This window comes from Pelobates fuscus, chromosome 4 (assembly GCF_036172605.1).
Source record: "Pelobates fuscus isolate aPelFus1 chromosome 4, aPelFus1.pri, whole genome shotgun sequence".
Taxonomy (NCBI): Eukaryota; Metazoa; Chordata; class Amphibia; order Anura; family Pelobatidae; genus Pelobates; species Pelobates fuscus.
Genome location: NC_086320.1, coordinates 155,722,252 through 155,740,240, shown reverse-complemented (window position 1 = coordinate 155,740,240; position 17,989 = coordinate 155,722,252). Strand labels below are relative to the sequence as shown.

Below are 17,989 nucleotides of genomic sequence, written 5' to 3'. Positions count from 1 at the left end.
TTTTCCAGTTTGCCTATTTTGACATTAAATTTGAAATTCAGTTTGAATTCTCACTTCAGTAAATAACTCTATGTGTCTCTCCCTGGGCAAATGTATAGTTAAGTGTACACTCCAAACACTTAAAATACATTTGCACTTTATTATCCTTTTCTTTTTCAATACAAATTAGCAATATCATAAATTAAAGGATCACTATAGGGTCAGGAACAGAAATATGTATTCCTGACCCTATAGTGTTAAAACCACCATCTAGCCCCCTGGGCCCCTCATGCCTACATAAATATAGCAAAATCTTACTGTATTCAAGCCTGAAGCTGTAACTCTGCATGCTGTTTGACTCAGAAAAACCAGCAGGCTGCTGACATCATCAGAAGTGGTAGCCTTATCCAATCACAATGCTTCCCCATAGGATTGGCTGAGACTGACAAAGAGGCAGACCAGGGGCAGAGCCAGCATGATTCAAACACAGCCCTGGCCAATCAGCATCTCCTCATAGAGATGAATTGAATCAATGAATCTCTATGAGGAAAGTTCAGTGTCTGCATGCAGAGGGAGGAAACACTGAATGTTTGGTTGCATGATAGGCAGCCATGACCCAGGAAGGATTTCTAACAGACATCTGAGGAGTGGCCAGTGAAGTTATCACTAGGCTATAATGTAAACACTGCATTTTCTCTGAAAAGACAGTGTTTTCAGCAAAAAGCCTGAAGGTAATGATTTTATGCACCAGAACAAATTCAATAAGCTGTAGTGTGTCCCTTTAACTTTGTTACACCCTCCTGGCTGTCAATCAGACAAACGGTCCTGTTACTTCCTGGAAGTTTAGCTCAGTGGAGCTAAACTCATGAGTCTGGCAATTGACCAGTGCACCTACCTTGCTAAGACATCTCATTGAGTTGTATAGAAAAGTCTGTGACTGGACAGCCACAGAAAGTCTGGGCATGGGGAAGAACTGGAGAGCGTGCAAAGGTTACATATAAGACATCTACAGGTTTTACAAGCTGTTTTCACATACACCACAATAAAAATGCATAATTAAATGCATGCAACTTTTCATTGGCGGTATATCTACTAAATAGAGATTTGTATAAATATATAGACTGACAGATATATATTTTTTTGTATTGGGCAGTGGAGTTCCCCTTTAATTCTGAGAGTCTATCACTCTTTGTGTACATGTTTCATAATAAATCTGTTTAAAGTCCACTAAAGAACTGTCACTTTTGCATAATAAAATGTACATCATGTTGTGGTCACAAAAAACAAAAAAAAAACAGCTCTCCTACACGAAGGATGTGTGTTTGTAAAATGGTCATGATGTTATTTACAAGTCCTGGATTTTTAGACATATGTTGATATAGAAGAAACATAGAAATATAGAATGTGACGGCAGATAAGAACCATTCGGCCCATCTAGTCTGCCCAATTTTCTAAATACTTTCATTAGTCCCTGGCCTTATCTTATAGTTAGGATAGCCTTATGCCTATCCTCCGCATGCTTAAACTCCTTCACTGTGTTAACCTCTACCACTTCAGTTGGAAGACTATTCCATGCATCCACTACCCTCTCAGTAAAGTAATAATTCCTGATATTATTTTTAAACCTTTGCCTCTCTAATTTAAGACTATGTCCTCTTGTTGTGGTAGTTTTTCTTCTTTTAAACATCGTTTCCTCCTTTACCGTGTTGATTCCCTTTATGTATTTCATTGTTTCTATCATATCCCCCCGTCTCGTCTTTCCTCCGATCTATACCTGTTAAGTTCCTTGAACCTTTCCTTGTAAGTTTTATCCTGCAATCCATGAACCAGTTTAGTAGCCCTTCTCTGAACTCTCTCTAAGGTATCAATATCCTTCTGGAGATACGGTCTCCAGTACTGCGTACAATACTCCAAGTGAGGTCTCACCAGTGGTCTGTACAATGGCATGAGCACTTCCCTCTTTCTATTGCTAATACCTCTCTATACAACCAAGCATTCTGCTAGCATTTCCTGCTGCTCTATTACATTGTCTGCCTACCTTTAAGTCATCAGAAATAATCACCCCTAAGACCAGGATGCTTCAATAGCAGCCTACAGCTCTTCTGCATTGTTTGGTCTCATCTCTCTCATCTTTCTCTTGGCAATGCCCCACAGATTCTCTATGGGGTTCAGGTCAGGCGAGTTTGCTGGCCAATCAAGCACAGTAATCCCACGGTCATTGAACCAGGCTTTGGTGCTTTTCTGCGGAAGGAAGCATGAAGTGCTCCAAGATCTCCTGGTAGACGGCTGCTTTGACCCTGGACTTTATGAAGCACAGTGGACCAACACCAGCCGATGAAATGGCTCCCCAAATCAACACAGACTGTGGAAACTTCACACTGGACTTCAAGCATCTCTCCATTCTTCCTCCAGAATCTGGATCCTTGGTTTCCAAATGAGATGCAAAAGTTGCTCTCATCAGAAAAGAGGACTTTGGACCACTGAGCAACAGCCAGGTCTGTTTTTCTTTAGCCCAGGTAAGACGCTTCTGACGTTGTTTGTTGTTCAGGAGCGGCTTGACAAGAGGAATACGACATCTGAAGCCCATGTCCAGAATCCGTCTGTGTGTAGCAGCTCTTGATGCACTGACTCCAGCCTCAGTCCACTCCTTGTGAAAGTCCCCAACACATTTGAATGGCCTTTTCCTGACAGTCCTCTCCAGGCTGCGGTAATCTCTGCTGCTTGTGCACCTTTTTCTTCCACACTTTCCCCTTCCACATAACTTTCTATTAATGTGCTCAAATTCCTTTGCAATTACCTTTTGAGGCTTTCCCTCCTTATGGAGGGTGTCAATTATGGTTTTCTGCACAGCTTGTCAGGTCAGCAGTCTTCCCCATGACTGTGATTCCTACTGAACCAGACTGAGAGACCATTTAAAGGCTCAGAAACCCTTTGCAGGTGTTATAGCTTACTTAGATTATTAGAGTGGGACACTGTGAGCCTAGAATATTGCACCTTTTCACAATATTCTAATTTACTGAGATTGTGGATTTGGAGTTTTCATGAGCTGTAAGCCATAATCATCGCACTTATGACAAATCATGGCATGAACTATCTTGCGTTGAATGTAATGCGTCTATCTCATATATTAGTTTCCCCTTTTACGTTGCATTACTGAAATAAATGAACTTTTGCACGATATTCTAATTTTTCGAGTATCACCTGTAGATGTTCAACAATCCTATCCTTTAACATGGTTTCCATTACTTTCCCCACTACTGAAGTAAGGCTTACTGGCCTATAGTTGCCTAACTCCTCCCTACTACTCGCTAACTTCCAATCTTCTGGAACTACTCCTGTTAACAATGATTGGTTAAATAAATCTGTTAATGGTTTTGCTAGTACACCACTTAGCTCTTTTAATAACTTTGGGTATATTCCATCAGGTCCCATTGACTTATTTTCTTTACTTTTGACAGTTGAAATAGAACCTCTTCCTCTGTAAACTCACATGTAAGAAATGACTAATTTGTACTTTTTCCTAACTGAGGTCCCTTTCCTTCATTTTCATCTGTAAATACTGAACAAAAATATTCATTAAGGCAGTCAGCTAGACCTTTATCCTCTTCTACATACTTTCCTTATTTTGTTTTTAATCTAATGAATCTTTGTTTTATTTAACTTTTCTCATTTATGTATCTAAAAAATGTTTTGTCCCCTTTTTTTACTGACTGTGCTATTTTCTCTTCTGTGTGTGATTTGGAAGCTCTTATAACTTGCTTAGTCTCTTTCTGCCTAATATTATAGATCATTTTGTCTTCCTCACTCTGGAATAAAATGTAACTTTTAATTCATGTTAAAAATAAAAAATTACATAAACGTTTCGGCTCTCCTCTGGAGCGTTCTTCAGTATGACAGACATCATGTCTGTTATCCTGAAGGCTCCAGAGGAGAGCCGAAACGTTTATGTATTTTTTTATTTTTAACATGAATTAAAAGTTACATTTTATTTTCATCTGAAAGACCCTGGAGTGCTATCCATTTATTGGAATATCTACATCATTGTGCTGGATCAGCACCGGGCAATATTAGTATCTTTACCAGGAGTGCAAGCATCTTTGGATTTTGTCTAAAACAATGAATAAATATTTAAACAAAACAAATAAAAACAAGTAGACAGCACAATGTAATGTAATATTTAGCCCATAATCTTTTTAACAGCTTGACAAAGTGACTGCACTGTAAAGCCATCCTGTGTCTCAACAGGTACATGCTGGGGGCTTATTCACTAAATAGTATTATAGTATATTTTAATAAGCTGATGTTTGACTCGTAAAGTTTAGGTCACATTAGCTGCGATTACATATCTCTATTTAGGCAAACTGGACACTTTATTTTTAACTCAATTAACTGGGCTTTTTTTTTTCTTACAACTCACCATAACTCAACAGAAAAGTAGAAAGAAATAAATGATGTATTTTATAATTATAATAGAAATAATTCAATGTAAGATTCTCATGATTTTTATCTCCCTTGTACTGCATCCCTTTCCCAGCTCTGGCCTCTGCTAGTGATCTATTTTTACAGTCTGGTGCACTGGCATTTTGGCTGACTTCCAGCGATATTTTGAGGGACTGTACAGTTATCTGTTGGATTTCCCAGGTGACTGTAACGTGCGTTCTAGATGCTTAGCACATGGATGAGAAAGCTAATAAGACATCTAGTTGTTAAAATCAATCTATATTGCAAGTTGTCGCATGGTATCGCAATGTCTTTTACACATGAATATAAACTTTTCTGTTAATTAGAAAATGCCAAAATGAGCCTGAGGCTGATACATTTTAGGGATTCCACAGTATGTTCCTTATAAACTTCATACAGTAAGGGTTCTCTTACTCCGTACAATACAGAGCCTTATTAGGACTTCTTAAGGATTTTGATACATACAATTGTTAATATGAAAAGCTCTCAATAGTTAATCTACAAGAAATATTTAAACACTTCATAGTTGAACTACAGGTATCAGCAACTCCTTAACTCATGTTTTTTACATGATGGGCCCAGACCAATGATAGAACACAGACATATTTAAGAAACACAAACAAAACAAAACAGCTGTGTTGCAAAACATCCAAAAACATTGAAAACACAGAGGAGATTTTCCAAGTCAGCCATTATCCCTTGAAATCTGAAATTCAGTTTCAATTTACTCCGAATTCCAGACACTTCACACTTTAATGAATAAATAACTAAGCAGTTGTTTTACCCACTACGTACCACATAAACAAAGCAACACGCAGCACATTCTTGTCTAATACTAATAAAATTATTTCTGAAAACAGGGATTTCTTCAAGAGAATGTGAATGATGGAGAATTAACAAGTTGTTAAAAATTTCAGACCAAAATAATCAATACAGAAAAATTCTCCAACTCCAGTACTTTATTAGTGCAGCTATTTTGGTCTGAAATTTTTAACAACTTGTTAATCCTCCATCATTCCTAAATGTTGTAATTCAGTTGTCAATTTGTGAAAATCGTCAAAGATTTGTGACTATACCAGCACATCCATTAATTCCCCACTTTGATCCTCCCTACACATTTACAGTGATCTGGTAAACACTCCCATACAAGAGTGAGTGTGTTCCCATGACATTTCTTATTTATTTATTTCTTGATGTGTTGATTACCTGTTCTCTCCTTGCTTGGCATTGACAGGTGGCGGTTGCAGCACTGTCTGATTCCCTTCCATCTCCACAATGCACTTTGTATTCAGATCCATCTCTAAATCAAACAAGTGTTTTGCACATGGTTACATTTCCAAAGCCTTAATGCACTGACAAAGCTGCACTTCTATTCCCTGACTGTATCCCCATTACTTGCCAAGGAATCCCATCAAAGAGAAAGACACATCATTACTCATACTATAATATCGGATGGTATAAAAAGAAATACTGATGTGGAATCTAAATTTCAACTCTGTCCCACATTAACATTATAGCACCATAAGGAATGCAGAATGCTTTAATTTTCTGCTAATAAATACTTTTCACTTTTTTTAGATTAGATCAGAACTTCACCATTTTAATAATTCTTCAATGTGGCCTTCTCAATGCTATGGCACTGAATTAGTTAATCCCATGACTGTCGGTGCCTGTGCACTAATGGATGTATCTGGCAGTTTACAGGTTAATAGGTCATGACACAGGGGTTTTAGGATGATGAGCATTTCAAGCAAAGCATCCTAATGCCTGTCAAACCTCACTCCTTGGAGGGAAAGCCAAGATCATCTTCAAGCAAGTGCTTCCCCCCTCCTCCCCCCTCCTCAAAAAAGAAAAAAATAACTAAACAAGTGAAACTTTAACAGTAAAGATGCCGTTTAAAGTGACCCTCACTGCCAGAGCCATACATTTGTTTCTTGGCATAAGGCTCAATAATCTGTTATAAAGGCAAACAATCAGAGGGCTGGTGATAATATGACCACTGCCCACACATGCAGTGCCAGGAAAAGTATCAACTTTACAGAACTTGTCTATAATGCCAGGGGGGGAGAGAGGGGCACAGAGGGCAACAACTGTGTCATCAAAGTCTCAGAGGGAGGTAAGGAAAGCATCCTACTTGGGACCATCTGGCACTTAACTAGTTACTTTGCATTACTTCCATCAGGACAAAAGTTTCTGCACGCTCATTCCACATGACAGACAGCAAAGGGAATATAATATTACCTCTCCGGTTCATGGGCCGGACCCTCACGGCGACTATCACCTTGCTATCCGACATTTTTGCATCCAATCAGCCTCCCAGAAAGGACAATCCGACGGTATTCCCAGCCCCCCACCCACTACCACAACCACCGCCGCCGCCCCGGAGACAAAGTATCCGTTTCAGATCAAGTGTTTATTGAAATCCCCCGAGCGCTGCTGGAGATGGATGTCGCTGGGGTTCTGGAACGAAGTCAGTAGAACTCCAGCGGTGAAAAAGCCCATCACGGTCCAGGAGGAGGACCAGCGCCCAGCGCTAGCGATCAGATTCCCTCTGCAGTGTCTCCTTATGGGCAGAGGACAAATCCCAGCACTGCCCCTGTCGCCATTATCTGCACTAAGCAGGCAGGAGCTGATCCTATTGCTAGAGCTGCCAGGCCAGGCCAGCTCCTCCCTTCCTCCACCGCCTTCTTTTTTCTTCTTCTATAGTCTGGGTGGTTTTGTTCACACAGTACCAAGATTACCCATGCCACCTACAGGACACTATGTGCAGCAAGATACCTAGTGTTAGGACCACAATGGAAATTCCACTTTCAGTGCAGGTGACTGGGAATTTGGGATGGCCACATGCTTGCCAACTATTAGCTAAAACAAACAAATAAGCAACTGAAAAAATCTAATCCCTTGACACTATGCATTTCCATCCCTGCGTGGCACCTGACGCTTGTGCCAAATTGGATCTCAAGGTAGAAAGGAATTTAATGTTGTATTGAGTATTGTATTGGCTGACACCTGGTGTTTCACACAATAACAGCAAATAATGTTTTATTGGACAAATGTGTCCTACTAGTAAAATGGAATATGTCCCACTAGTCAGATGGTGATTTAACCATTTAGATCCTGAGGTGTAAAAGCATCCATACCATTGTTGGAAATCAGCTCCTTTGGCTTTAACCCATTCACTGTCATGTTATTGTACAAACAGTGTTACATTTATTTGGAGCAAGGGAACCGTAGCTAGAATTTAAAATCACATCCAAACTACTCCATGTATAGATTGATGTACAGGAATAAAAGAGACAAGGTCTAATATTTACATGAACATTTAAAAAAAAAAAGAAAAAAGTTAATTTGTCTATTACAGAAATATTTTCAGGGCGATAATGTATGATAGATTATACAGTATTCCTGGTCTACCAGAAGGTGAACATTATGATGCATACAAACTTAAGAGTTGCCTAGCTAAAACCAGTTTATTGTTATTGGCACCCATTGCGTATTGATGCACGTGTAGAGCGAAGGCTAGCCCATCTGGTCCGATAACACAGCAGAGCTATTGTAGCTCACATTGCTGAAAAACTTAATGTTACACTGAACTGCACGGAACACCACGGATCCAAGAATACCACGGGCACAATGCTGGTGCTCCTTGAGACTCCCCCCACCTTTCCCCCCCTCCTTTTTTTTCTCTCTTATCTTTCCTCTCTCTTCCCCATCCTCTCCTGTCTTCGTGTTCTCCTTTCTACACCACTTGCTCTCTTTCCCTGCCCTTGCACAAGAGTCTGACCTCACTGACCGTGCGCACTAGTTTCAACCGCAGCCAAACAGGAGGGTATGGCAGGCTTGGGCCTCAGGTGTTATACTGATGCTCCGCTAACTCGCTACTGCCCACTATTATAGACTGACCCAACTAATTATACCACCCGTACGACAAAACAGGGCCTGCGCGGTCAAAGGAAATAAGACCCAATGGAAACCCACTATTTATCAATATTGTGTGGGACGACGAGTGCCCCCTACAAATTAAACTTTCAGGTTAGCTATACCACAAACGCTATAGTGGCCCCTACCCACCTAGAAGATACTCCTAGGCTATATGCAATCATTATGATAACAGGCAAATCTTGGCCACGTACTACACAGTCACTACCTGGCTCACCCAGAGGTGACACACTCACCCCTTACTGTACGACCATGCAGACATCTGCATATTGAATGCATGTAACATGATGAGTTTACCGATACTGATACTGTAATACCTTCTAACTGTTAATATTGTTTAGGTTTACAATCATTTATAATCATATTGCTGTTCCCGGTTTTGCAAGACCTGCGTGTCTCCTATCTTGCTATCCCATTGTACTGTTGTGCATTTTCGATGACACAAATAAAAGCCGTTTGATACGGAAAAACTTAATGTTGGCCATGATAGAAAAGTGTCAGAACACACAGTGCATCACAGTTTGCTGTTATGGGACTGCATAGCCACAGGCCGGTCAGAGTGCTTCTGATGACCCTTGTCCACCACCGAACGCACCTTCAATGGGGATGTGAGAGTCCGAACTGGACCAGAGCGCTGTGTGTCTTTCTCCCACATCCACTCTGTGTGTCTTTCTCCCCACAGTCCCTTTGTGTGTCTTTCTGGCCCCCTTTTCCTTTGTGCATGTCATTCCTCCCTTCCCATGCCCCTTTGTGTGTCTCTTTTTCCCTTCTCATATGTAAGGTGTTAGGAAGGTAACTTATAGGTCCGCCAATCATGGGTCATGCTCCACCATAGTTCCAGCTCCTGCAGTCTCATGCAGCAGCATTGACGCTGGCCGCTGTGTGCTCGGCACTTTTTAGGATACAGTGCCGATGTCATGACACCACTAGTAATGGAATTAGGCATAACCACCACCCCATGATGTTATGGGGGCGTGATTGTGTCAATCAAGCCTCCCAGCCTATAAAACAGCTGTCCAAGTGAACAGTGTACTGTTGTAGTTTCACCTTGACCCAATAGTGAATTTATACTACTATGAATTGCTATTATTGACCCAGCTTTGCAGTTGACTATTTGGTTTTCTGGTATGCTTGACCTGATCTATCTTACTATCTATCTGATTTCAGTTTTTTGTCGACCCTAGCTCAGGGGTGGGGAACCCTTTATTGGCCATTGATTTATAACATCATTCGGGGGCCGTACAAAATTATCAGCTTAAAAATTAGCCTGCTGTATTTGGTCAAACATTTAATTAACTCAGCCTTTGATGAAGCGAGGCTATCTCCTCACGAAACGCGTAAGGCATATTGACAAACAGGTCCACTGTTCATTGGATGCACGTTACAACAGTAACTCCAGCGCACAAGCCGACTTCGACTCACACATGGAGAGGTGTTGAAGATCTTTCCGACATCGGTGGAAGCACACCCTGGAGTGAGGCTTCGGGTAAAGTGAGGACGGCAGCTCTCACACATCACATCCATTGGGAGAACCACCATAGCGGCTAATGTGCAGAATATCCTGAGCTACTGTTGGTACTATTTTTCTACTATCTGTTTTTGGATTTATTTAGATTTTAAATTATTGACTCATTAAAGTTGTTTGGAATTTTCAAAGAATCACTTCTCCCTCTTCTTCATTAACTTTGGTGTATTTTCTAGCACACCGTTAATGTAATACTGCGTTGCTCTTTCATTTTATTTAATTTTTTTTTTATTATTATAATTACTGCTTTCCAGTAAATTATATTATACTGACATAAGAACCACACTGCTGTTCATTATCTATATACACAGCCCAGTGTGTCTATCCATATGCTACATTCTGTGGACTAATTTTCATCTTGTTAGATATTTTAATACTGATAATCTTATGTGAATACTTTTTGGACATTTGGACTATTTCATTTATTATCATTTTTGGAAACATATTAACTTGAGTCAGATCTTTTTTTATTAAATCTTGCTACTATTGTGATTCACTATAGCTCCTGGAACTTTCTCATCTTATTTATATACCGGTAAGTGATATTTGCATATTTATTGACTCAGAGGATTGGTGACCCTCTTTTCAGTTTAAGAGCTATTCACTGATAATTGTGGTTTTTACTTACTGTGTATTTAACTTTTATGTACTTTTACTCCCTCTACCATTTGGCCTGACTACCTATTCTTGTGTGTTTTGAACTTTTACCCTTGTGTTCGTAACACTCTTATCTGTATTCTGTGCTTTTTTTTTTTTACTGTTTAATTAACTCACTCTTAATGTGATGACTGGAACTGCTTCTCTTTGGTGATGTTAGCTGATATTTATGATGTTGCTACTTGCAGTGTGTGTGTGGGGTGGGTGCAGTGTGTGAGGGGGTGTAGTGTGGGTGTGTGAGGGTGGGCAGCGTTGGGGGAGAGCAGTGCGTGTGTGGATAGTGCTGTTTGTATCTGAGTGGAATGCGGTGTGTGTCTGTGAGGGGAGCAGTGTGTGTGTGGGGTGCAGGCAGGGCCGCCATCAGGGCATGACAACCGCAACGGTTGTCATGGGCCCGGCGGTCCTGGGGGGCCCGGACTGCTCAGGTCGTCCGGGCCTCACATTCAGTCGGAACATACCGGGTCGCAGGGGGCCCTGCGACCCCGATATGTTCCCACTGGGCCAGCCTCTTCTCCTGGGGGGCCCAGGACGTCATCTTCCGGCTTCGGCATCAGTACGCGGCGCGCGAGGGAGCTGAAGAGGAAGCACTCAGAGGAGAGTACTCCCTCGCGCGCCCGCCGGGTCACCGGGTGTCAGGAAATTTGAGTGGGTGGGTGGGGGTGGGGGGAGAGGGAAGGCAGGAAATTTGAGGGAGGGGGGGAGGGAGGAAATATGAATGAGTGGGGGGGAGAGGGAGGGAAGGGAGGAAATTTGAGTGGGTGGGGGTGGGGGGGGATTTGAATGAGTGGGGGGGAGAGGGAAGGCAGGAAATTTGAGGGAGGGGGAGGGAGGAAATTTGAATGAGTGGGGGGAGAGGGAGGGAAGGGAGGAAATTTGAGGAGTGGGGGGGAGAGGGAGGGAGGAAATTTGGGGGGGAGAGGAAGGGAGGAAATTTGATGGGGGGAGAGGAAGGAAATTTGGGGGGGGGAGAGGAAGGTAGGAAATTTGGGGGGGGAGAGGAAGGAAATTTGGGGGGGCAGAGGAAGGAAATTTTTTGGGGGAGAGGAAGGAAATTTGAGGGAGGGGAGGGAGAGGTAGGAATTTGAGGCGGGAGAGGAAGGGAGGAAATTTAAAGGAGGGGGGAGAGGAAGGGAGGAAATTTGAGGGAGGGGGGAGAGGAAGGGAGGAAATTTGAGGGAGGGGGGAGAGGAAGGGAGGAAATTTGAGGGAGGGGGAGAGGAAAGGAGGAAATTTGAGGGAGGGGGAGAGGAAGGGAGGACATTTGAGGGGGGGAGAGGAAGGGAGGACATTTGAGGGGGGGAGAGGAAGGGAGGACATTTGAGGGGGGGAGAGGAAGGGAGGAAATTTGAGGGGGGGGAAGGAAATTTGAGGGAGGGGGGAGAGGAAGGAAATTTGAGGGATGGGGGGGAGAGGAAGGAAATTTGAGGGAGGGGGAGAGGAAGGAAATTTGAGGGGGAGAGGAAGGAAATTTGAGGGGGGAGGGAGGAAGGAAATTTGAGGGGGGATGGAGCAAGGAAATTGGAGGGGGGAGGGAGGAAGGAAATTGGAGGGGGAGGGAGGAAGGAAATTGGAGGGGGAGAGGAAGGAAATTGGAGGGGGGAGAAGGAAGGAAATTGGAGGGGGGAGAAGGAAGGAAATTGTAGGGGGGGAGAAGGAAGGAAATTGGAGGGGGGAGAAGGAAGGAAATTGGAGGGGGAGAAGGAAGGAAATTGGAGGGGGGAGAAGGCAATGAGAGGGAGGGGGGAGAAGGCAATGAGAGGGAGGGGGAGAAGGAAATGAGAGGGAGGGGGAGAAGGAAATGAGAGGGAGGGGGAGAAGAAGGAAATGAGAGGGAGGGGGAGAAGAAGGAAATGAGAGGGAGGGGGAGAAGAAGGAAATGAGAGGGAGGGGGAGAAGAAGGAAATGAGAGGGAGGGGGAGAAGAAGGAAATTGGAGGGGGGGAGAAGAAGGAAATTGACGGGGTAGGGGGAGAGATTGACATCCATCACACACACACACACAATGCACCCCTTGCACACAGAAAAACACACAATGCATTACACACAGACACACATACACAAGCAATGCATCCCTTACACACAGCAACACACAATGCACCCCTTCCACACACTCAGTGCATCCCTTACAGACACACACACTGCATCCCATACATACACAAACTCACCTTGCAGCCCTTACACATACAAACACAGATTCACACAATGCATTCCTTACACACATCAGGACATCCCCCCCACACACACACACACACCCCTGTGAACAAACTCATTGGTGGAACATGAAGGTGGACCCTGGGACCCAGACCTTGAGCTGTGTAAAGGGCCCTCAAAAAATGGAGCTGCTTCTCGTTCTCCCAGAACATTGATTTTTGTGACCACAGTTACAAACCGCCTCCAGAGAGCCTGTTCTACACCAGACCAGTGGAGCCAGACGGCAGCTGAAGCCCATCATCATCCTCATCTGGTTGTAAGTAGGCAATCTAGTATATTATTCGTGGCACTAATCTTTAATTTACCTCACATTAAAGGGACACTATAGTCCCCAGAACCACTGCAGCTTAATGTAGTGGTTCTGGTGTCTATAGCCTGTCCCTGCAGGCCTTTTATTGTAAACATGGCGGCACTGCAGCACTGTGTTAGTTAACATGGCAGATCATATGGGTGGGGCACTGTGATGTCACATGGGGGGGCGGCAAACTTTACTTTTGCCTAGGGCGGCAAAAATCCTTGCACCGGCCCTGCAGACACTGCATCCCTCTGGGCGGACTCAGGGGGGGGGGGAGACTCGGGTGCAGGCGCCGGGGGGCACAGACCTTGAGCTGTGTCAGGGGCCCCAAAATTTCTGATGGCAGCCCTGGGTGCAGGGTATGTGTGAGGGGGTGCAGAATGTGTGTGTCGTGCAGGGTATGTGTGAGGGGGTGCAGGGAATGTGTGAGGGGGTAGTGTGTGTGTGTGTGTGTGTGTATAAGGGGGTGCAGAGTGTGTGTGAGGGGTCCAGTGTGTGAGGTGGTGTAGGTTGCGTGTGAGAGGGTGCAGTGCGTGTGTGAGGAGTGCAGTGTGTATGAGAGGTCTATATGTGGTGGGGGGTTTCAGGGAGAAAATCTATATATTGTTTACTTAAATGGGAAAAAATGCTTTATGCACCCTTCCCTCCCCCTTCTTACCTCTGGCCTGGAAGGAGGAGACATATCACTGCAAGGCCTGGTGGTCCAGTGGTGACGCGTGCACTTCAGCCTGCAGCTACTCTGGCTTCACTCTGACTTTACTCTTTTCTTCATGCGAGCACAGTGCCATGCCATGGCAACGCTTTGACCTGCCTTCTCGTGGTAGGATCACAGCCTCCCGGGTCCTCCTCCTATCCAGCAGTCTCCCCGGTCCTAGCTCCCTCATTCTCACTTGAACTGCCAGGAGTCTGGTGTGTGAGGGACTGGCCCGAGAAAGGCAGACAGCAGGGCCGGCTCTTCACGGGCTGGACCAAATGATTTTGTGGGCCTTATGTGGTCCGTGGGTCGGACTTTCCCCACCCCTGCTCTACCCAGTCCTGACTAATCTACCTGTTTGTTTGTTTACTGTGAAGTCTGGCAGTAGAAAAGACCCGGTAACACTTTTGCTTACTGACATTAAACTTTGCATACTGGGGTGTTGCACTTGTGTCTGACTCTATGCCCCTCTGTAAAAAGTCCAGTGAGTACTGCACACAAGTTAAAAGTACTTTGGAGCCCTGCATAGGCGTGCGCACGGGGTGTGCCGGGTGTGCCTGGGCACACCCTAATCCCCGCGGCACGCCTATGCATTGAGACCGGCAGGGGAGATCTCAGGATCTCCCCTGCCGGCTCATGCAGAGCCGGCGCTATCCGAGCGCCGGCTCTGCTCTAAGCCTCCCTCCCCACCGACCCACAGGCAGTGAGGGAGGCAGGAGAGGACCGGCGGAGCTCTTGCCAGCAGCTCCGCCGGGTTCCTCTCGCGAGATCTGAGCGTTGCCGCGGCAACGCTCAGATCTCGCGTGAGTGAACTCTAGCCCTGCGGGGCTAGAGTTCACTCTCCTCTGGAGCACCAGGGATGGCAGCAGCAGCAGGATCCCCCCTCCCAGGCATAAGGTAAGAAGGGAGGGGGTATAACTGATCTGCCCCCACCTCCACTGGACCACCAGGGACAAGGAACAATAATCCCCCCTCCCCACATAAAGTAAGAAGGGAGGGGGGATATTAAGTAATGTACCCCCACCTCCACCCCCCACAATCACCCACACACATACACACATACACAGCACACACACACACACACACACACACACACACATACACAGCACACACACACACATACACAGCACACACACACACATACACAGCACACACATACACAGCACACACATACACAGCACACACAGACATACACAGCACCCACAGACATACACAGCACCCACAGACATACACAGCACCCACACACAGCACCCACAGACATACACAGCACCCACACACATACACAGCACCCACACACATACACAGCACACCCACACATACACAGCACACCCACAGACATACACAGCACACCCACAGACATACACAGCACACCCACAGACATACACAGCACCCACAGACATACGCAGCACCCACAGACATACACAGCACACCCACACATACACAGCACACCCACAGACATACACAGCACACCCACAGACATACACAGCACACCCACAGACATACACAGCACCCACAGACATACGCAGCACCCACAGACATACGCAGCACCCAGAAACATATGCAGCACCCACAGACATACGCAGCACCCACAGACATACACATCACCCACAGACATACACAGCACCCACAGACATACAGCACCTACACACATACAGCACCCACAGACACACAGCACCCACACACATACAGCACCCACACACACATACAGCACCCACACACACATACAGCACCCACACACACAGCACCCTCACAAACACAAACAGGACCCTAACAAACACACACACACAAAACACTACCAGTACCCTCACACACAAACAGCACCCTGACACACAGCACATTTACAGCACCCTCACAAGTGCACACACACACACACACACAAACAGCACCCTGACACACAGTACATTCACAGCACCCTCACACAGCACACACACACAAACACCCTCACCCACATAGTACACTACCAGCACACACACATCACACTAACAGCACCCTCACACAGCACACACACAGCTTTGTGTGTGTGTATATATATATGTGTATATATATACATACATATACATATATATATATATATATATATATATATATATATACACGCCGCGTGTGCTTGGTCTTGAGGGTGCACACCCTAATGCAATAGGCTGCGCACGCCTATGGAGCCCTGTGGAGGGTGGTCCGCCATCCACCAGGAATAGTATAAAAGTCCACAGGCGTCACAATGTAGGGTGAAGGTAGGGGTATTTTATTGAAGCTCAAAGGACAAAAAAGATACACCTGTGGCCAACTTTTATTCCATGCACCTATGTGTTTCTCTCCCCCCCCCCCCCCAGTACCTCTGTGTTTCTTACCGCCCAGTGCCTATGTGTGTCTCTTTTCCCCCAGTGCCTCTGTGTGTCTCTATCGTCTGTGTGTCTCTATAAATTGGCAAAGAGAAGGGCAAAGGGAGAGAAAGAAGTACAGGGAGAGACTAGCAGGAGAAGAAAGAGACACACAGAGGCACTGAGGGCATAGATATATTGTGTGTCTCTTTCTCCTCCTCCTAGTCCCTTTCTGTGCTTCTTTCTCTCCACTATGCCCTCTCTGTGCTGTTTTATCCCTGTGCACCCTTTCTGTGCCTCTCCCCCCAGCCCCTCTCTTGCATGACCTAATACCTAGAATTTTTCATTTCATACCAGCATCACATTTTGTGTTTACCAGTGTTGCTTAATAAACATTTTTTTCTTTTCTTCAAAAATAGGGGTGCCATATTTATAGTCTGTGGTCAAGGAGCATAGTTACATATTTACAGAGGCTGAAAAGAGACATGTGCCTGGTGCAGTTCAGCCTTCGTCACATCTGTTTTTTGCTGTTGATCCAAAAGAAGGCAAAAAAAAAAAAAACTGTTTAAAGCACCTCTAATTTTGCAACAAACTAGGAAATAAATTCCTTCTTGATCCCAGAATGGCAGTCAGATTAATTCTTAGATCAAGACGCTTTTACCCTACAGTTGAAAAATGTTATCCTTGAATATTATGTTTTTGCAAGTATGCATCTAGTTGCTGTTATTTGTATAGACTCTGACAAAACCACTCGTTCAGGCAGAGAATTCCACATCCTTATTGTTCTTACAGTAAAAAATCCTTTCCTTTGCCTTAAACTAATTCTTCTTTCTTTCAGTCTAAACACATAACCTTCTGTCCTATTTATAGTCCTGTTTGTGAATAGATTTCCAGACAATGGTTTGTATTGGCACCGTATATATTTGTATAATGTTATCATATCCCCTCTGAGGCAACGTTTTTCTAAACTAAAGAGGTTTAAATTTGTTAATCTTTCTTCATAGCTAAAATGTTCCATCTCTTTTATTATTATTTTTTTTTTTTTTTGTAGCCAGCCTCTCTGCATTTTTTCTAGTGCTATATTAGCCTTCTTTAGAACAGGTGCCCAAAATTGCACAGCATATTCAAGATGTAGTCTTACCAGTGATATATAAAGAGACAAAACAATCTCATTCTGAGAATTAATGCCATTTTCTATACATACCAATAACTTACTGGCTTTAGCCACTGCTGATTGACAATGCACAGTATTGCATAGTTTGTTGTCTATAACCATCCCCAAATCCTTCTCTTGTGTTGTTATCTATAATTTACTACCATTTAGGGTATAAGTTGCTTGTGCATTCTTTACTCCAAAGTGCATAACTTTAAATTTTTCTACATTAAATTACATCAGCCACTTGAGTGTCCAGTCTATCTAAATCCCTCTGCGGCAAAGTAATATCCTGCTCATATTGTATTACATTACAGAGTTTTGTGTCATCTGCAATCACTGAAACATGACTTTCACGGCTTTTTTCAAGATCATTTAATAACATGTTAAATAGAATGGGTCCCAGAACAGAACTCTGAGGGGCACTACTTTCCACCTCTGTCCAGCTTGAAAATGTACTATTAATGACAACTCTTTGTACTCTATTTTTATTTTTTGTCTTTGTTTTGTAGCACATAATTATATTAAAGCGGCACTGTCATGCCGAACTTACCTTTCTTTAATCGATTCCTCTTCTCTCCCTCTGTCAGGAGCTGTTCTTCATTTCTTCCTGTCTGCTCTAGTTTTCTTTAAAACATAAGACAAACTAGGGACTATTTGTCTTATGGAGGTTTCCTACGCCTGCCATCTCTGAACAGCAGTGCGCATTCTAACAGTCCATAGGAAAGCATTTCTCAATGCTTTCCTATGGACGTTCT

At 44.1% G+C, this 17,989-nt stretch overlaps 1 protein-coding gene across 1 annotated transcript; it reads right to left on the bottom strand.

The window, feature by feature from the left end:
* Nucleotides 1-5,642: 5,642 nt before the first annotated feature.
* On the bottom strand, nt 5,643-7,103 carry LOC134608673 (kinesin-like protein KIF13A). The gene is made up of 2 exons (XM_063451691.1): nt 6,682-7,103; nt 5,643-5,740 (listed from the first exon to the last, which is right to left on the bottom strand). The coding sequence occupies exons 1-2, from the start codon at nt 6,734-6,736 to the stop codon at nt 5,643-5,645; spliced, it is 153 nt and encodes a 50-aa protein (XP_063307761.1). The 5' UTR covers nt 6,737-7,103.
* Nucleotides 7,104-17,989: the final 10,886 nt, after the last annotated feature.

Excerpts from the sequence above, each read along its gene's own strand:
- LOC134608673 (XM_063451691.1), bottom strand. The coding sequence starts at position 6,736 with ATGTCGGATAGCAAGGTGATAGTCGCCGTGAGGGTCCGGCCCATGAAC. Across the intron at positions 5,741-6,681 it reads CCGGCCCATGAACCGGAGAG|AGATGGATCTGAATACAAAG; the intron begins GTAATATTATAT and ends TGTTTGATTTAG.